This window comes from Channa argus, chromosome 2 (assembly GCF_033026475.1).
Source record: "Channa argus isolate prfri chromosome 2, Channa argus male v1.0, whole genome shotgun sequence".
NCBI lineage: Eukaryota > Metazoa > Chordata > Actinopteri > Anabantiformes > Channidae > Channa > Channa argus.
Window position 1 is genome coordinate 3,815,242 of NC_090198.1, and position 22,032 is coordinate 3,837,273.

At 37.7% G+C, this 22,032-nt stretch overlaps 1 protein-coding gene across 1 annotated transcript; it reads right to left on the reverse strand.

Moving 5' to 3' along the window:
• Positions 1 to 1,798: 1,798 nt before the first annotated feature.
• cd81a (CD81 molecule a) lies at positions 1,799 to 20,879 on the reverse strand. Its single transcript, XM_067494945.1, has 8 exons — positions 20,671 to 20,879; positions 13,511 to 13,625; positions 7,936 to 8,033; positions 7,483 to 7,557; positions 6,629 to 6,748; positions 5,119 to 5,217; positions 4,608 to 4,691; positions 1,799 to 3,962 (listed from the first exon to the last, which is right to left on the reverse strand). The coding sequence occupies exons 1-8, from the start codon at positions 20,734 to 20,736 to the stop codon at positions 3,900 to 3,902; spliced, it is 720 nt and encodes a 239-aa protein (XP_067351046.1). The 5' UTR covers positions 20,737 to 20,879; the 3' UTR covers positions 1,799 to 3,899.
• Positions 20,880 to 22,032: the final 1,153 nt, after the last annotated feature.

Sequence of the window (22,032 nt, forward strand, 5' to 3'; positions counted from 1 at the left end):
TGAGCAAAGCATCGGAGGCAGTTTCAAAATCTCATTGGAACAAATCAGAAAGAAACCTTGTGTGCAGATACCTTTTCAATGATCTCTGCCGTCATATGACGAAGCTTTTCAGATGACAATGTGGGGGAGATCTGGGCTGTAACACCTGTGCTTTATATCACATGAGTGTATTTGAGTTACATATCAGTGTGGAACGAGACTACAACCTTCATAGTTTTAAAAAAACATCATTGGCAGGAGACAAAAATGTTTTCATGTTAGGAAAAAATAGCTACTTTTCCTATATAGGAAGCAAGTTTGAGTCACTTAAGTTGCTCTTTGAATACACTAACGTCTACTGTACCAAATTGGCCTTGTTTCTTCCTGAAGCACTGTTGTATGACTTGAGCGTAGAAGCAAAGCATATAGCAAAATAGCTGACATGTAAATACTAACTAGAAGGATTTGAAACTGCCTTCTAACCTGCAACTTCATAATGTGTAGATGTGATGCTGAAAGTGTCACCAAACTGGACTGAGGACCTTTGTTTGGCTCTGGTGAAAGTTTAACTGGGATCCAGCTCAGTCCGTTCATCAGTGACAGAACTTCCTTCTGTGCATGGCTAAGACAGAAAGGTTTTGTACTCCAATGGACTTTATGTGCATTAATAATGTCAGGAAGTGACTGATTATTTTTGTAATGCCTGAGACAAAATGACTAAAAGCAAAGCAGCAAAAGATGTCAGCATACAACAGTAGCTTAACAGAGATTATGAACTACACCCTTTGATGGAAATAACTTTCCATCTCCATTTTACAGTAAATACATTTTATTTCAGACTTACAAGATCTGTGTAACCTTTAGGCCTAAGTCATTGTGGTGGAATTAACCTAAATGTACTTAAAAGTCACTTCAAATAGCACATTCGGTGCAGTGTGACGCACTGTGTACTTTATGAGTATACTTTACTTACTGTAGCTTTGTTTGACAGTCATAGTCAGAGAAAGTAAAAGCTCTTCAATGTAAATATATTACCATCATTAATTTAGGTCGGTAAAATGACTCAATACAAATATTTGTAACATCCAGTATTGCTGTTCAGTTTAATGATAGAATGGTATGAAGCTTTACTTGTGTGACACATTTTCATCATACCATGCAGCCAATAATACTTTATAACTTCTTATATATATATATATAAAACTTTAGAAATAAATCAAAAAGTGACAAATGATGAACAAAATAAACAACAAGAAAGCTGTGTGGAATAACACAATTAGATGTCAAATATAAAAAAAGGACGAAATTTACAACCGTTGCATACTGGATATTTCTTACAGCATTTCTTCTCTATGTGTGGCCCTTTAAAATTGGGTTGGTTATAACAAAAGGCTGCACCGCCTGTAACACTATTTGTCCAAAAAGCAAAACCAAACACAAAACAAAACAAAAAAAACTGGAAGCCAGCACAGAAGTGTTCAAACATGTTTGTTGGTGAGTGGGTTCTCTGGGCTTGGGCAGGTTTCCTCCCACAATTCAAAAACATGCAGTTAATAGTGAGTCTAAATTGCTCCTAGGTGTTAATGGTTATCTCTAAGTGTGGCCCTGCGAAAGACGTATGTGTCCCCTGCCTCTGGTCCAGTGACAGACCTGCTAAAACACAGTACAGCTGAAAGGTGTTTGTTTCATAAATAACTAGCTAAACCTTCATTCTTGACTGACCCAGATTCTTATATCTTTGTACTCTGAGATGAAAAACAAAAAAAAAAAGATCTATTCTTTTGACCGGAGGGCAAAATAAAAATATCACTGGCTTCGATAGGTTTCCATGTGTTGTCATCTTTATTTTTTAGCTGGATTCCCAATGTTTAAATTGGAATTTATAAAGAAAATGCAAAGACCACCTTAACATTTATTTGTAAAATACATTTAATCCCTTTATACTTGGGCAAACCAAAGTGTACAGAGGGATTGAGATTTAAGAGGCAGTGGGTCCTAATAGGCAGTTATCAAATTCAAAAGTCAGCATTATGGACAGTACTCTCTGAGAAACAAAGTATGTACCTTCAGGTATACTGGGTGGACTTATGTGTGTTTTCCAATACTTTTTTTTTTATTATTTCTTGTGAGAAAGTACCTGATGTTTTGAACATTTGACTTCCTCTCAGTCTGCACTGCCAAAAAAACTTCCACCCCTTCTGTCCAGACTTGTCGGACGATGTACCAGACAAAGACAACAACAATACACAGAGAAGAAGGCAAACATTGTCTTTCTACAGTCTTAAACGTTATCATTAGTACAATACATAAGAAGACACTTTTATTGTTACTGCTCAGTTTAAGTATGAGACGTTAACATGACAATGTTTTTGTTGGTTGACAATTGCTGATAATATGGAAGGTTACACAAGATGATACAGCATTTCTAATACATGAAACTTAAGAGCGATGCATTGCTGTGATGTGTTAGTGAGAACAAATCTCAGGACAAAAATATTTTTAAGCCTGTTTAGTGGAATAAAAAAAAACTCACTGCACTAAATCAGGTGGGAGCTTCAGCAGTGGTTAACACAGAGTTGCCCTCTAGTTCATACATTACTACCACAGGCTATTAGACATAAAGGGAGGACACACAAAATCATGAGCATGTGCGAAGTCTCATCTAATGCAACAGTCCCGAAAACATCAGCATGAAGATGTTGATTGGTTTGATGGGGAATTACAGCCTGGGACTATTTTGTTGCAAGCTATTGAGCGGCAAACACAGGGACGCGACTCCAGATGTACCTTTCCCTTCAAGTCTTTATGCTAAGCTATGCTAATGGCTTGTGGGCGCTATCTTTATATTTAGGCTGAAATCTGATTTAGAATGCTATGCAAATTGCCTTGTTTTCCAAAAATATCCTTAAATTTTTTATTTTTTTGGAACCTTGACAATCTGCTTGGATGCTGTCAATTTCCAAAACAGCTTCATTCAGCCACACAAGTGTTCACGGTACCATGTCCATCTCCTTTCCGTACGTGCACACAAACATAAGCAGGAGAGCAAAACGCCTAAAAGTAAAGGCCCTGCAATGAGAACAGTTACTACATAAATGGTGACAATGAGGAAGGTTAGTTGGATCTGAAGCTGAAGTACAGTACAATGACAAACTGTTACTCAGGCTACAGGCTGGAGTTTCACCATGCACTTCTTCTATGAGCAAGCAAAAGTCAATTCATTCCTATAGAGCTGAGCAAACAGCGACAGTTGTTGGATGTGTGAACTGTTAACGCGTCAGATGGACAAACAAAGCACATGACAGCAGGTCACTTAGATTTTGGTTCCAGCTTCCAAGATTAATTCAGGTGGGCAACAGGGTAAGGCTAACACTAGTGTTTTACTAGTGCTCATATACTCTTATCATATGATTCAGTCTAGAGGAAGACAAACAAGCAGAGTGCAGGAAGAATAAATGAGAATCTCCTGTGATACAATATCCATGCTCCAGCATTCATAAAGCACTGTTAACATATATATTTATATACAGTTTATACATAAAACAGTGAAAAACATCCATAAAACAAAAAAAAATATAAGAGCAGTATACAACGAATAAAAACCCTAAAGAATAAGCGCACCAGGACTGAACAGTGTAATTCCTGTGTGACAGTGTGATAGTATATCTACATATCAGGTTAGGATACCACTGATCAAATATGCATAACAGCATCTTTGATTAACAAAACGTTCTTGACAGTGTAATTTAAATGCTCAATGGAGGATGGTTTACCTTGTCTTCACAAAGAGCTGACTAAGTCCAGCAAGCTAATATATGTGATGTTTCCTGCTTAGGAAAAAAATAACAAATGTAAAGAATGAGACAGCGACTGCAAGCTTTTCCTTTCTTCATTGGTGAGCACGACCGCAACACATCGCTTTAGTACACCGGGCTGTTGCGGATGCCACAGCACAACACCATGCTGAAGATCATCTCGAAGATCTGAGAAGATAAACCAAAAGTGATTGTGTGATTAGCCGGGCTTAGTACAAAGACAATACACCTACAGAGTTTACTAATCTGTTACATTTATACGTCTCTACTAAATTCCGGGGTTTTTTCCCCTCTGATGATCACTGCCCACACAGTGAACAGGGGCATGCATCATGCCAAGTGCCAGAGCCATAAACAACCATAACAGAACAACAACAATATAAATGAATTTACATTTGTCATTTCTATTTAGTTCTGTTTTTAGGACTGAATCTCTTTGGACTGAATTTAGTTTTAATTAATAAATTATGTTATATTTAAAATTTAAATAAAAATCGATGATTTTAATTTAATTTCAATTTCAAGTAACTCTAATATCTTTGGTGCCACTACACACAAAGGCTGCAAACATAGACACCAAGTACCATGACCAGTATGGACAGGTGAGAATCCAATGTTGTCGTGTCTCTGTAGGCACATTTACACAACATCTAGGCTGCAGTTTTATAATGTAATGTGGACATTCTCTGTGATTTTATATATCTTCCTAAAGGGTTATCACCTAAAAGGTTTACCTAAACCTTAAATGAAATAAAATAAAACTAAATTACCTAAAAGGTTGAATATCTGTGATTTACTGAATCCTGTTCTTACCATAATAACTGCAACCACCAAAGCGGCGATGCCAATCAGGTAAATCTTATCCGAGAACAAAATGTTGATCCTCTCGTGGCAATTCTGCAAAGGAAACCACACACACACACACACACTCACCTTGTAATATATGATGAAACTTTGTAAATCTCTCAGTGCAATTAACATTGAAACAATGTCCATAACTAAATTTTTTTCCAAAGTTTCGAAACTCAACACAAGATCCCAGAGGCTGACTAATGTACTGTAGTACTAAATAGAAGTAGAACTCAGCTTATAATGAGTGTGTATTGTAGTAGAAATTGGGAAACATTAGTCTGTGATGACCTGGTATTGTACAACCTTTTGAATAATGATGTTACTGATCTAATGTATCGAAGTTAAAATTAATTTCAGCTAAAAATTGTAGCTCATATTCAGATACAATATGAACACATGTACAACAGTTTGGCCAAGTTGCCATTAGACCAAAGTGGATAGAAAAGTGTTGAGCGGGATGATGGCCACTTACAGTTGTGGTTCCAGAGCTGGGGCAGAGGTCGGTGATGCTGAGTGTATCCATGATAAAGGTGAAAACAGCAGTCCCATGGCCTTTACCACAGCAGTTCAGCTGAAACACAAAAACAGCCCAGTTCCTAATGTGTTCCTCTTACAGGGAGAAGCCTGCTAATTTCAATGTGAAGTTTTATACTTATAGACAGTATAGTATGGTTACTGATAGTCTTCTTATCAGTCACACACCTGGCATATTTATAAATTGTTCTTATTTCAGATTCTTCACATGGATACATGGTGTTATTTGTCTTTAGAGTCTAAGTGGAGAAAGGTAGTTTCACTATTCTGAATGTCCCATTTAAATATGTGTTTTAAAGACAGAACAAACACAAAAACACAGACAAGACAACAGAGACAACATCCATGCAACCTGACTGATGGCGCAAAGTACAACGTCAAAATACTCTGTTATGTGTCGGTTCTGTTGCTATGAAAACCATAGCTGCAGCTGGGAACAAAGTATGAAGTGGGATCCCAAAGTGAACTCTAAGAGCGACACACTTTGAACTAAAGTATGACTTTGATAGCATGGGTGCCTATATATTTTTATACTGATACTGAAACGGCACCAGTAAAATATAGCAATTTGAGATGACAGAACATGGAATTCATCCAAAAAAATTTACATTTTTTTTTAAAGAAATCTTTTTGTCTGCAATAGATTGCAGACAAAAGGATAAAAGATGCTGGCCAGTTGAAGATGTTGGATATGTTGGTTTGCTCTGAATCTAAGCAAAATGTGGCTGCATTTCACTTTGTGTGTCTGCTTCTCATACAAGCTGTTTATGATCAGGAAATCTCTTCTACTTGCAGCCATGTCTCTCATTCACCATGAGAGCTGCCTACTTGCTGTGAGTGTCAACGTATACTATTTTACTGCCTACTACCCTTTGCAGACAGGCAGTGGAAGCAGACCACAAACCAATGTATACATTTATCTACAAGCCTTTTATCTATTCTGTTTCTAAGTCTAAAGTCATGAATATAATTTAGCTGTGAACATGAGTCAGGCAAGTGTTCCTGTTGACGCACCCTGGGAGCTGCATGGTACATGCTTCGTACAACATTTGAGTCAACCCGAGGACCTAAAATGCCTGGGAAAAATATCAGAACTAACAGCTGAAGAACAAAGCATCCCTGTTGTTGTTGTATGCTACAAAATTATTACGGTTTAATAATTTAAAAAAATGCACTTGTTCTCCAGAGTTGGCACAGCTCATCCTTGTGGTGTGTTCATGTATTACAGCTCATGTATCTGGGTCACTGGCCGCTCAATTGAAGGCTCCCCGCTCTCACATGATTCTGTGCTATTATTTTCCACAACAGATTACTGCAACAACAACCTTAGAGTTTACCCTCTAACCCTCTTTCAAAGGCAGAGGGGAGGGTTTTTTTGTATATTAAATAAAGTTTTTGATTTCACGTCACTTACACCAATATTAAGGAAATATATAGTGTGTTCATACCGTCTCATGGAAAACTTTGAGCACGGTGGCAGCAGCTTTTGTCTTTTCCCTGTCAGTTAAGCTTTGTCCGACGGCTTTGTCATACACAGAGTCATAGTACTTGACCATCTCACTTGACACCTAAAACAGGAACACAAAGGTTAAAATGGGCTCAGCCTCAAACTGGTATTTGTACCAGTTTGTTTTAAGGTTATTATAAAATACATTCCTTTTTCCTTGATTTCATGCTGTGTGGATGAAAAAATTTGTGGATCTGAGCTTTCTTTTTGTTAATGCCTAAAACCAACTTTTTAGATTTGTGAAACCTTTAATCTATTTATGACAAGGTCTTTGACCTAAACTCAGTCTTTCATAGACAAACTAAAGGCTTCAAAAATGTAAAAGTGGTTATGAAACAAAGGGGGATTTTAACTATTAAATCTTACAATCTTTCACAACTATACATCACATTTACTTCTCTCTTAACTACTAAACCGGATGGATAATGATCTTTAGCATCATCAAAAAGACAAAAAAAAAACCCTAGTAAAGTTTAGCCCTACAACTCATTAGTGTATAAACACTGACAGCAACAGATACTCTTCAATAACCTGTAAATAATAGAATTTTATCCACAAAAAATAGCGACATTACTCAAACCCCCACAGCTTCTATTCATATAACAAATTATCAAATTGTGCACACACAATGTTCCTTATACAAACCTGCTACAACTGCATGTAAAAAAACATACTGTTGATCAGACTTTAAACATTAGTTGTGAAAATGAAACTCCTACATGGTACAGAGCATTAAATTTTAAAATCTCGCCTAAAATTTCCAGGTTATCGAGGATTCATAAGAAGACTCCTTACAGTGTCTTTGTGCATGAATCCCCATATTCCAGCTGCAACTTCACAGGCGAACAAGATCACCAGGCAGGCAAAGAACTGCAGGACAGAACACAAATGTCACATGACTGCTCCACTTAAAAGATTTTTCTTTACTCAACTGCTCCATAGGGCAAAATAAGTTAAAGATCCCTTGTGATGTTTCCTTGGAAAAAGCAAAAGTTTTTTCAGTTCCCCAAAAACACACTGTGTGTAACCTTAAAATATAACAATAATGTCAAGTGTATTTCACACTTTTTATCTGCAAAGACAATTTTTAAGTATCAAGGACTTAAAGTCCAGATGTGTTAACATCATTGTTTTTATTAAATGTCCTTTCACAATCTTAACAAAATTGATACCGACTCATAAATATATATTTCCATAGTGCTATGACTATAATTCTACGGGGTCCTTTTAAATGTCATTATGACTTACAGTTCCCAATAGACACTGGGACTCCTGGATGGCACCATAGCAACCAAGGAAACCGACCACCATCATCACAGCTCCGACAGCAATGAGGATGTGCACACCTGATGGGCAGGACAGATTGACTGATTAGAAAGACACATACAAGTACTGCAGGGATATGGAGCACATTAGACAGCGTACTTATCTGTCTCTCAAAATCAGCTTGTGAGAGACAAGTCAGCTTGTGTAAATACCTATTACACAAATGTAAACCATTAAAACCACTTAAAAACCACTGTGGTTTTTAAGTACTTCATTCCTGTATCTACGCAGTAGCTTCGGATGGACAGCAGGGGGTGCAATCTTGTGTGTATGCCAGTAGAAGAAAGTGAGTCATGTTACAGTTATGTTCACACAGGAAGTTGTTTTCTCACACAAGCGCCTGCTTCATAACCAAATACATCATTTTTCATTCATGACATGAAGCAGGTTCTGCGCTTGCTTTTTTTTTTAGTCGTCTCACAAACCCATAACATCCATGTGTTTCAGGTTTAAGGTGTGGTCACATGCTTGCAGGTTAAGGTTTGACTTGATGCAAGAAACATTTACATCTTGCTGAAGTCGTGTGGTTGGACTGAAAACAGTCCAAACCACAAAAATTATTTCCTAAAAATAAGTTTTTTATAATACAATTTTTTTCCTGTAGTAATGTATTGGTAAGTCTGTGAGGAAAAATGTTTCTGTTGGGAAAGAATTATCTGTAAATATACAACTTGGCAGTAAACCATTAACTGTGTTGTCTGTAGAGTAGTTTAGTTTCTATTTAAGTGCAAAGAAATCTTTCAACACATTTGTGAGAAGTCATTTGTAAGTAGTCAAACACACTACCAATTATGTGCATACAGAAGGCCATTATATGTGAGATATAAGTATTAGCTTATAATAAGTGTTGATTTTCTAAATAAAATAAGCAACTGTGCAAAAAGCGTGGTTTAAATTACAATTATACTATTAAACACCCAATTTTTGTTACAGTAACAGATGATCCTTGAATAATATCCCAACATACAAAAACAATGGCCAAAAAAAAAAAACACATTGTAAAATTAAAACCAATAGAAAACAGAAATAAACCAACCTTCCATTCACATTTTAGTTTGAAAAATCTCTCTGTCTTAAAAATTAAATTAATATTGAATATTTTGGAGCTGCATAAGCAACAAAACCCCCACATCAATTTTATTAAACTAAACGATTTTGTTGGCATACAAATATTGATGAATACATAAAAATTGAAGTGCACATTTTGGTATAAGCGAGCACTGAGGCGTTGTCCCACTCTCTTAATGTGCTTGTACAAGGCTGGGAATGCAGCTCTGAGGGAAATGATCAGCACCACCATCATTACTCCTCCTTGTCAGCTTAGAAATAATTCAATTCTGGACCACTAACTGGTCCTCTGCCTTACATATCACATCCCCCACCTCTTTTCTACCCATAGAGAAGTGGGTGTGTGTGTGTGTGTGTGCACGCACACAAGCACACACACACTCACAAAGGCTAATTTCTAAATTGATATCTTAGTGGCTGACCAAGTGCTCCCTCCATCTCTTTTATTGTGGCTCTCCAGTCTGACAGTCGTCCAGTGATGCTGTTTAGCGATCTCAGCCTCTCCCTCTCTTGCCACACCCATCTGTCCTCTATGTAATACATTTTCTAACTTAAAATTCTTCTCCTGCCTCTCTGCCAACAGCTGATATTTTTCATTAATTCTCCCACTGTATTCGGGAGGTTGACGTGACTCAACATTGCAGCATTGGCATGAGATTTTAAATTTCTAAGAGAAAAGCAGAGCCACCCCACAGCCAAAACAAAAACAAAATTGTTTTGTTTTTGTTTTTTTCAGTTTTTATCTCTTCATCCGCTTCACATCATTATTTTTGTCTGGTTTCAGTTTTGGAGACTGAGTTTGTTAGTGTCATTTATTCAAACAGGTCTAGTTTTGCTTTTATATAATTATTTTATATTATTTATTATTTGATTAGTTTATGTTTGATTTAGTTTATGTCTTAGTTTTTATTATATCTATTTTTAAATCTGTATGTTCATTCTACCAAGCTTTGTAATAAGATAACACACCAGTGCCACAGTCTAAAACTGTTTTCATTTTCAGTAAACTAGAATAACCTTGCTTTCAACCACCACTCTTGTGACAGGTTCTCTTTTCTTACCAAAGTAGACTCGATTATGAAGTATGGGAAAAAAATGACCCTTTAACAAATTTTTCTACAGAGAACACTTGAAAACAACATGACTTAAGACATCAATTTAAAGATTTTTTTTTTTTCAAACTTAATGCCAAGTGCATTAACTTAAGAACACATGACCACACTTTCAGTTTATTCATTAGTTAAAGCTCGTCCTGTTTGTTTGGGTAAAAAAAAAGTATGTTTAATCCAGTAGAAAGGCTAGAGGCAACTGCCTTTGGGTAATTGCATCTGTGAGTTGGTAGCAACAAGACAAAAAGAAAGGAAGATGTAGGGCTCCATATTGAAAAGTTCCTGGCAGCAGTGGACAGAAACAGAAGGGGAGGGGGAAAAGGCAGACGGATATAGAGGGAGGGAAGGACTAGCGGAAAAATAAGGAGCGCAACACTAAATACAACCAGATGGGGAAGTAATGGTGATCCACAGTGGAAAGAAAGTGAGCAAAGGGGAGGGAGAGGAGAACTTTCATAGAGAGAAAAAAAAGGGGTGGAGCCAAGGAGGAGGATGGGAAGAGGGGCTCAGTGAAGAATATTTTCCTATAACAACTAGCTCTTTTTCCTCCTTGAAGGTCAGAGGGAGGCTTTATGTAGTGGATTGTTAATCACAGTGGCTAGGATGCATCACCATTTTCTTCTCTTTTATACTGCAAAACCAAAGCTGTGACTTATTTATTCCCTTGAGAGCACAGAGGTGTGTTCATTTTAGAATTTGTGCAGCTCTCTCAGGCAGCCAGTAAACAAACTGATTTCACACATGCCAATTTAAAAAGCTGGGCCAGTGACAGCTGCTATTCATTGTGAATGAGACCCAGCTTTGCACCCCCCAGTTAGCAGAACACTTTCAAAATAGCACCCAGATACACACCTCTTTTGCAAATATCCTCTAATGCAGTGTGAGCAGCAGCCTGGCGAGAGCCAAACAGATCATTTTGATTCCAGTAGAAATGAAAACACAGAGTTGTTTACTGCCCCGCTCCACTACTTGAAGCAGTTGAGAACAAAATGGAGGAAAAGTTGACCATCACAGCCTCGAGTTTCACACTTCTTTACACGTCTTTAACGGGACATAAAAGAGAGGAATGACAAACGGAAACAATCTGCTACCATTGTTGATGTGTCTTTCAGTTATTCATTTTGCAAACATACAGATTCTACATAACATTAAAATAATATTTTCCATTTTATTTCTGTGGTCCCTTTTCTTCATCACCCAGCCAAGTGACTCAGCTTCTTGACGCAGACAGGAAAAACTGAGTAATGACTGGCTAATGTAAAGGTTAATGCTGAATGACAGATTGACAAGTAACTAAAAGAATATAAATGCCCATTCTTTAGGTATAAGAGGTTTATAGCTATTTATTAAGTCTTACAAAAGCAATATTTTATATTTCATTTTATAATTAATAACCTAGTAATGAATAGCACATTTATCTAGATCAATAGGGACTCTTAGATTAAGAGATCCACTTTTTCTGCTCATTAATATTTAATGTAGATCAATCATAACATACATCACTGTCACAAAAGTACATCAAAGAAAGATTATTTATACTGAATTTAATACCAATAGAATAAAGTGGTAATGGCTGTACTCTACTTTTATTATAACTTTAAGGTAGCTTTCATTGATTAGGTAGAGGAATATACTGATGGCTAAACCTATTTTAACAAACAAAGAAACAAACACAAATATCCTGTGTTTTTTTTTCTGCTGCAACATATTGTAGTTGCACTTTTACCGTCCAAATCACCACAATAATCAATTCTAATTGATTCTTGAACTGAACAACTGCATGTCTGTGCAGGAGAATGAAAATGGGAAGCATTGAACAAAACTGAAAACCAAGATTGCAGGTTTTCCCAAAGTTTCCCCATGCAGGTAAATATGCAAGCAAATGTATACTCTCTCTCGTTCAATCAAAAAAGCTTTTCTCTGTCCATCATCCAAGGATATAGCTGAGTAAGTGCTTCTCAGATCGAGGACAAGATACATTAAGAAAAAAGGATAAGTCTGCAAAATGACCTGCAAAGCCTAGTGAAGTATTTGTTCGGTGGAGACGCAGCATGTCAGTGGTAATGTTAGCATTCCCAAACAAACTGAGCAATGTAAACACTTAGAGGAATTGTCCTGATGTGGGTGGGACGTACACTGCTGTCCACAATGTTTGGGATCCTTCATTTATCGACCTACCTCTGTACTCTACAGTTTGAGATTAGTAATAACAAAATCCCATGTGGTTAAAATCCAAATTCTAAGGTTTTATTTAATGTTATTATTAATAGATGTTTGGTTCTCTCCCTCTCACTCTCTAGATAGATAGCTAGATGTCCACAAAGCTGCCCACACCTTTCCAGCAACTTTCCTCCAACTGTACTTTTGTGTTGCTGTTTATCAACAAGATCGATGAGATAGCTAGAAATATTGGCCAAACTTTAGGTTTACCAGAATCTACTGTCAAATGGTGACTATACTAATCCCAAAGGGAAATTAATGCCAAGGAAAACCTCTTTAGCTGGTAGCAGAAGAACTCCTTCCATACCAGGAGCCTCTTCAGGAGGTGTTGTTACTGACAACAGTCAACAGAACACTTCGTGAACAGACAATATCTTTAATTAGAAACACAACAAAATAACGTGATCACAGTTTGTAATGAAGAGTTTGGCAAACATTGTTGAAACTGTGTCAGTTCTGACTTCATGTTCACACATGAAATTGAATATGCGAGGTTAAACCCACCCCTGTCAGAGCTGCTACATTGAGGGTATATATAACATCTGAAACCAGATTTTAATTTTTTTATTGTAGCTGAGTGAGAGCAGAGCAAAATGTTCTAAGTAGGAATGTGACGTCACATAAATTAACGTGAAGAAATTGTCGCATTTGTTGCCTGCATTTGAAGAAGCCGTTGACATGAGACAGCCTTGTCGCTGCTTATCCCTCACCACTGCACTGAAGAATGCAGCCCTCGAACAAGAGGTTGGTGGTAAATGTTGAGGCCACAGTTCAGCCAATTTGAGTAACTGGATGATGAATAATGCACATTTTATATGGAAAGCTTCTGAACTGGGTATATGTAAAATATACTTAATGTTTACGGAAAATTAAATCAAAAGGACCATAATACATGCTATTTGAAAAATCAAAAAATGTGACATGCAGCACCAAATTAAGCATCTTTAAGCATGCAAATGAACACACAGGGTCTGCCACAAGGTCTGTCTACAGGTTTGAGCAAGAGATCGTCAGAAAAAAGACAGACACATGCAGCTAATTAGCAATGAAGTTAATGAACTAGAAATAGTTAATGAAGATAGATCAGTTGAGATACATACTTATGTAGAAGGTGCTGGGGGCTTGGGCTCCATCAAATTCCAGCTCCAGCAAGTTGCTTGTCTGGGGATCATGTCTTAGCCACAGGGCGACACCCAGGATTACACACCCTGCAAGCTGCAACATACAAGACAACACATGTAATTCTTTTGTGTCTTTTTTTCCCCCTCTTGTTTAATCTGAGTTCATTCAGTACACTGCACTATATCAAATAGGTCATGTTTTTCATGTTTGCTGTCATTTTTACATTGTCATAGCACATGTTGAGCACAGTGAGTGGTTTTGAAGCAGGTTTTGAAGCAGATCCCCACAGGATGTCAAAGGTCACCTCGCTGCCTGTGGTCAAACTTAAAGCTTTTTCTAACATAACCGCTGCTTCCAGCTTCTAACAGGAATATGTATCATGTTCATTTGTTTTTAACAAGCTGCTTTATTTTTAAATAGTTAAAATATCCATATACTGTATAAGCTAATAAAACAGAGTAATAAGAGGACTCCCCCATTGCGTCATACTTAGGGTTACACAGAAGACCAGAAGAATCTTGTATCTGTGCAATTTAATTTGTTTAAACATAATTCAATAATTGGAAATAAACATGAGAGAACAAGCAGGACGGGAGGGAACGTCAGTGAAATTCTTCCTAAGCCAGAAACACTTAAAGTTTTAGAGCTTTATATACTGTCATCTAAAGGTCTGATGTTAGATTTTTACAAATCCTTTTTGCAAGTCATCATAGTTTGTTGTTTTCAGAGTAAACAAACAACTTATTTTTTAGATATTTTATCAACCACATATATTGATCACGTCTATTTAAAGTTAATCAATGTGTTTCCATGCATGTAAGTAAACAGGTTAAAATTGGTTTTCTCCCATAAGTTTATTTCAAAGCTGTCATGTAAATGGAAAACCTGGTTTCTGTGTTGTGGGCAGGGGATTAGAAAATCCGGATTTCCCTTAAATACCAATCTGACTAAAGCTGTGATTGACAAGTCTGACCAAATCTGAACAGAGGTCCCCTAAAAGTCCAAACTATTCCTTGCTCTTTTGATTGTTTTAAAATCCAGACAGTGTGAACAGTAAAGAGGAGGAACATTGTATCTATCTGCACTTTCGGTGTGCTCTGTTACAGACAAACATCAAATAGAGAACAATATATACACATACAATAAATACATACTATATAAGTACATCTATAGAAAAGTCTTAAAGCACCTTTTTCTTCTACTACTCAGGTAAAACTCTGTAAGCCATAGTTAAAAAATAAGTCAGACATAGAAATCAAGTTACTTACCTACTTGACAAATATAGTGATTTACAGTAACTGGGTTGGTAACTTGCAAGGGCATTAAAACACAGTCAGTCCGATGATGGATCCAGTTGGTTTTTTAGCATAGTGGCTATCTAGCTAGCTTGCCACTAATGTCACATAAATTAAATATGGATGTAATAAAAAAAAGTTAGATATGGCCACAGCAGCTCTCAGCCATTTGTTTTACTGTTTCTGGATGGATTTTTAATTTATGGAGGTTTTATAAAACTTGTGAAACTTTCCCACAGCGCAGAAAAGTAACTTTTATCTAGATTATTGTGAAATGCGACTCCAGACAGTCTGGGACAGATGTCTTCTGACACTGTCCAGAGTTTATACGGTGTGTAAAACAGGCTTCAGTTACAGGGAAGCAATATATGAGTGTGTATTTGTAAAAACACATGTAACAGATTAAGCAGATAGGGTGTGAAAGTCTCTTTGTTCAGCCTGTTTTTTCCTAAGGGAAACCCCACATAGTAATGTGTAACCTTGTGACTCAAGAAAATCTGTGCTTCCTGTTTGGCCCAAGACAAAGAAATCCTAAATATAACTCAAATCTGCGTATATCTCAGCATGAAAACAATGACAAGTAAAGGGGCACCTAAGAAAGGAGAAACGACCCACTGGTGCCCACTGGGCACAAACTTCCAACCCTATGGTCGTTAGGCGGCCCCTCGAAACATGACTGGGGATAGCTCAAACATTATAAATAGATAATTTACTCAAAGAGTGTCTAAATTAAACCAGCTAACTGCGGTATCTGAGAAACACTTTAAACCAAAACAATCTGAGCCACCCCCACTTGCTCACCACACTCCTCACCCTTTAAGTGAGGGTGATTCCAAAGCTGAGGCCAGCTGCTGCCTAGCAACCAGATCAACACCATATCTGGGAAGGGTGCAATTCAACCCACGCACACAGAGTCACTTACTGACTTTAGGCAAACTTCTGATCAGCCACTGAGATGAGTCACTTGGATGATGGTTAGAGGAGACTGAAATAGATTTCTGGCAGACTTTGTGAGTTATAGAATTTGCATCTGTATGTAGAAGAGTGAGACAAAACACAGTTGAAATCTAGGACGTCATGCAGTCAGATACAACCACCAGTCACCACACTAGAGGTCACACGCCAGCTACAGATTCAAATGGTGTAAATGGGTTACTCCATATAAATCCATTTGATGATTTTTATGAGACTGACAACTTGGAGTTGAAGAACAACTAATCTTAAAAGTGAATCATTGACACTTGACAAAATTCGGGGGAAGTAGTTGCAAGAATTACATTAGTAAGCAAGAGGGGGCCAATCATTCAACGATTGGTCATGTCTGTTGAGCTGTCTGGGGGAAATGACACGCAGAAGACTCACTGAAGCATTTTGATAATAAATGTCCTAATTAATCTAACATGCACTGGTAACAACCTTTTAACATGAACACCAGTGATTCTCTATGATGGTAAACTGAATTCCATTAGGTTTTCAAGGTCAGAGGTCAAGGTCAGACTATACAACCGTTACACCTTTATGGTCCTATTAAGTATATTGTTTGGTAGCTTCAGAAAACTAAGACTGAGACTAATCAGCCTGATTTACAGACCATACCTGTGTAACAAACTGCTAAGTAGCTTATTTGAATAGGATTATTTTGTTGTGGTAACGGGACATTGGACATCCTAATTCCCACCACTCAGAATGTGCTCTTCAACCCAAGTAAATTTTTTTATGCACCTGACACCCTGAGTGATGCCTTCTTCACTTCTTCTAATTTATAAACGCCTAACTGACCCACACACACCACACACAGAAGTTTATGTTTAACTCAATTCAACAGACACCATGCTGCCACCATTAGTGCACCACAGCGCTATTGGTGGCACCTAATGTAGCTACATGCGTCTTACAGTGTAGGCAAATCAGGCTTCCCCTAAAATCTAATACTCAAATGTTAAGAAAACTGTCGGGTGTTCTAAGGCACGAAATGTCACACAGTAAATAATGATGAATCACAGGAAACAGGGTAAAACTCTATTGCTTAAAATATTATCTAGTGCGACATAGGCCCGCGTTCTCTTCACAGCTATCTCTTCACTCCTCCTGTGTCTATTTTTGCACACAGAGGGTTGTAGAATGCCGGACATTCTAAAGGAGAGGGAGTGGGGGGTTGTCGGCTCAAAACTCATTTACCACCCCACAGACCCCCACCCAACTTCTGGTGCCTCTAAACCCACCGTTTCCAGTATGATTGATTAAACAGGGGTTCTCCTTTTTGAAGAGCCAGCCTTCACGACTCAAACTCAACTGCTTATTGCAGTCAAAGGGTGTGTTCAGATGGAATTGGCTTGTCTGCTCTAACACATCCTTTCACAAAGCTCTTTAGAGCTAAACTAAAATGGCTGATGTGTTAAAAAGAAAAGAGAAATAAGAGGGATGTTGTAGTTTAATAAACTTGTGATGAACATTTTGAGATTGAGTCACACACCCCATAAGACACTTTTTGAAAATATTTTTATCATTATAATTGAGTACATTTCTACTCCTTGTGAAACTAACATGTTTTTTGTTTATTGTGTTTGAGCCACTGCCGGCTATGCCTCAGTTGGTAGACTGGCTGCCTACCGACTAGGTTTGCAAATGAGTCATCACCAACCCAGCTCATTTCTTACTTAGTCTGGACTAAAATTTTAGGATGTTTTGATCCTAATATGTACAGTAATAAATTGGTTAGTAACAAAAATAAATACTGCTTTACCACACATATTGAACAGCCACACCCACAAAACGACATATGAAATACTTACATAAAAAACACACACACAAAAACAATAAAACTGACCAATTACCATGACTTGTTAATCCAAGGTTTCCATTGAAGAACTGAACTAATAAGTGATGCTACAGAGACAGAAGCTGATTTTTGTCAGGCTGCTGTATAATAGTCTCATGTTCACAGAGTTCTGTAGTAGGGCTGGGTGACTTGGCCTTATGTGTGATCACGATCGGTGACTGTATACATTTACAAAGATGAACAAGGAAGGGAAGACATCCAACGTGTTTGTTAGATCTAAAACATAAAGAATATGTGTTATGTTAAATATCACGAAATCTAATGCTTACAAGGAAACTCCACAAGATGCCTTTCCATTTGAAAAGATTTAGTTTTGGTTTAATTGAAATCCTACATAATGGTGTAGTCATGCAGATGTGTACAGCTGCTCTTCCACTTATCGTTTGCCTTCTGCGTGAATCTAAAAAATGTTTCCACCCTGACCACTTTCATTAGCTTTTAAAACTCAATTTTTCCATTCTAAAATGGCATCATATCTTTAACTATAAAAATTGCACTCCTTGTGTCCCAGCTTTGTTTAAACTTCCTTTACTGAGTAAAGGCCAACTTTGCATCTGTAGTTTGAATCGACGTGACACTGTTGCACCGCTACAGGTTACAGCATGATGGGTCATACAATATGGTGTAATACTGGTGGGAGGCACTTCTTCTTAAAGTAACTAATTTTACATAATGAACATGACAGATACATTTAAAAAAAAAGGTTTTTTAGTTCCTCATAGGGCTGCTGTCAGGGTCATACAATGAGGTGACTTTGGGCAAGATGCTGAAACCAACCAGGGTTTCCTCTATTTTGTGTTTGTGAAATTAGTCTGTTATCGGCTAAGTTGAGAAAGTTTGCCTGGACAATGATCTCTGGAGTGAATAATTGTTGGACCAACAGATACGAGTAAGATCGCCTCTACACCCAAGTAGTAGTGTTTTGAATATAGTAGCTGTAAACAACAATTTATTTTATTGGGGTTAATATATTTGGGGCGACTGTGGTGCAGGAAAGTAGAGCGGTTGTCCAACAATTTTCCAGTTGTTGGTTCATTCCCCGGCTCCTCTTGTCACATGTCGAGTGTCCTTGAGGAAGATACTGAACCGCAACTTAGTTGCTCCTAGTGAGCTTTAGCCAGCTGCATAGCAGCTCCCCCATCAGTGTGTGTGGGTTTATAAGTGTGAATGGGTGAATAAGAAGCAGTGTAAAGTGCTATGAAAGTGATCAATTGGTAAAGTGATTTGCCAATAGGTAGAAAAATGCTATATAAGTGTAGACCATTTACCATGAAGTACAGCAAAGTCAAATCATTTGACAGCTGTGCCTTCCCATAAATGTACATTTCTAGAGATGTTTCATTGACTTCAGCATCACTGGAAACATTCAAATACATTCTCATTGTATTTCCTTTTTGCTGTTATATGTATTACAGTTAAGCCAACAAGACTAAACAGACAGACAAGGTGAATTAAATATTTGATTAAGGAAGTTAATTGGCTGTGGAGCTCAACAAATCTAGATATTTTCCCTACTTGGAAATAGATTCAATGGAAACACATCCCTTGTATGGGGTAAGGTTTACTTTTCCAAGGCTAGAAAATTGTGTCGGTACAGGTCTTGTGTATATTTTACAACAAATATCTATGCTGCTTTTCCATGTTTAGAAATCCAAATCCTTTACAAATCACTGGCGTTTAGTGTTTCCTTGCCTAGTGCAGAATCTACTCCCATTTGCTCTTTTCACCATCATCACCTTCCCAACAATGCCAACTTAATAAGTCTGAATAGAGCCAGTTCTTCGAGCTAACAGCTATGCCAATACAAAGCAAGGTGGGGTCATCTGGAAAAATAGTTTAGCTTTTGCAATTGGCACATAATGCAAAATCCTCCTCTAAGATGCTGTTTTGGTATGTGGAACACTGCGATTCTACCATTTACCTTAGAATTATCAAAGTGACAAGTGTCCCTGTGAAAACTCATTGTAGACTTGTAAACTCGTATGTAAGATCATTACAGATCATTACAGATCATTACAGACTGCTGTGCAGTGGTTGACATCTGTAATATCTTGTTTTCTCCAAACTAACAAAGTTTGTTGCACTTTTATTCACTTGGCTTTAACTGAGCTACATTTCTACTCGGTTTCGAACCAGTCTACAAGCCAGCTCGGTTGTTGATGTGCGTGGTCTAAAGACCACCCTGTTTGCTGTGTATTTGAGTTGTTGAATAATTAAAACATATATCAACTTTACAACTATGATTTTTTTATGAGGAGACAAAAAATTAAATTAGAACAGTAAACAGATCAGAGAGGGAGTTCTTTGTTCTTACACAGCTTACATTGGTAAGTAAAAGCTAGATACCAATAAATGTTTCCGTAATCCGTCACCCAACACAGGGCCTTGGCTACCGAAAGGAAAACGACACACACACACACACACACACACACACACTTGGGCGAAGGGCGTTATCCAAACAAAGCCATTCCCCAAAACTAATTCAGTGTCCTTTACCACCCAGACTTTAACGTTAGACCTGTTCACTTACAGTTCTGCCACATTATCAGGTCAGTGGCCTAATGTGTGATTCTGAACAGTTGAACCACATGATTTACGTCCCAACAAATTGAAACTATTGGTTGGATGTGTCGTTATGGAACTAAAAGGCACCACGTCTGGTTTTCTTCTGATTTCAACCTGAAGCATCCCCAGTTCCGATCGTGGTTTTGATCAGCCACCCTGCGAACTGTAGTTACGTAAATTAATGTTAAGTGTGTTGGTTTTTGCAGCACTTTGTTTTCCCCAATTACGCCACATTCTCCACTAGAAACCGACGCGCTAATGCAGCGGGACTAATGTTAAAAAAATAAAGCTGCGAGATAAAAAATAAAAAATAAAAAATCATCGTTTCTAGAAACCTTCATTCATAACGGTCTGCCAGTCAAAACAACCGCAAAGAAGACAGGCGTCGCTGCAAAACGACGTCAACACAATAAATTAATTTGGAAAAAAGGCTGCTTACCCAGAAGATGAAGTTGAAGAAAAAGAGCATGTACTTGATACATTTGGTGCAGCCTTCGACTCCCATGGTGGTCAGCTGTACGGGTATTTTCGGCGCAGACTTCAGAAGACGTTAGCAGCGACAGGGCCGGATAACACGACGTGTAACGGGTCCGTGGCTCAATTGGGAATCCTTCAGCTCGGAGAATGAGGCAACACCCAACTCCTCCCGCACTGTCTCTCTCCGGGATCGTCCAGTCAGTGTTTCCCCATTTGATTGACACAAAGTAGCCCAATCACAGCGCAGAACCCGCCCAAATCCCCGCCCGTCATAAAATTACCATGGTGACCATTGAGTACCTAAGAAATAGAAACACTAGAACAACAGCAAGGCTGCGGCAAAAGTAAAAACGAAACAAGTACATACATATTATATGTCAGTATATTTTACGTTACATCCTTTTCGCCTTAAAAGGCGAAAAGGATGTAACCTATAAAAAGGTTATTAATAGCAAACCATTTTAGAACCTTGAGGGAACGTTTTTTTCTAGCACAGACCAACAAAACCATATCCCCTCAGTGATGTTGTACAACTGAGTTCATTTTTTACCACTTATATAAGGACATTTTGACAACATGAGGACAGTTCTCACTTACTGTACTTGCAGCCCTTCAAACAGCTGATTCAGGGTTAAGACTTGGTTTTAGGGGTAAAATAGAGTTTAGGTTAGGGGTAGGGTTAGGGTGACCGCAAAGGAATGCATTATGTCAATGAATGTCCTAACACTGATGTTTGTGTGTGTGTGTGTGTGTGTGTGTGTGTGTGCGCGCACTGTTGTGTGGCCAGTAGAGTGAGGACCACTTGAGCAAAATGACACATACAGTATAACGGTTCTCACCCCTTCAAATAGTTGGTTCAGGGTTAAGACGTGCTTTTAGGGTTGGGGTTATGGCAGAATCAGAAAAAGATGACAAGATTTTTATTGAAGGTGTGAAAGTGCTTTTTACAAGCTTGCTAATAGCCTCATTAACCTGCCAACATTGTAAACATTTGAGGGTTTACAAAAAATGTATGATGACACGCAGCAAATGTATTAAGTGTTAAAAACAGACTTAAGGACTAGGAAAAGTGGAGCATAATAAACATTTTATGATGTCCTATGTACATTTTTCTGTTTGCAGCTTTCACATTAAAACAGTTTTAATGCCGTTCTACGTGGTGAACTACATTGACTGTTGTGACATTACAAATAGTGAAACATTATCATCTGAGTCACCCCTGAACTGAATCATTTCATGTATTGCAAGTTTTTATTATGTGTTTGTGGTTTTGACATGACTCACGGGACAAGTATACTAAACAGTATTGTTATTTTTTTTATAA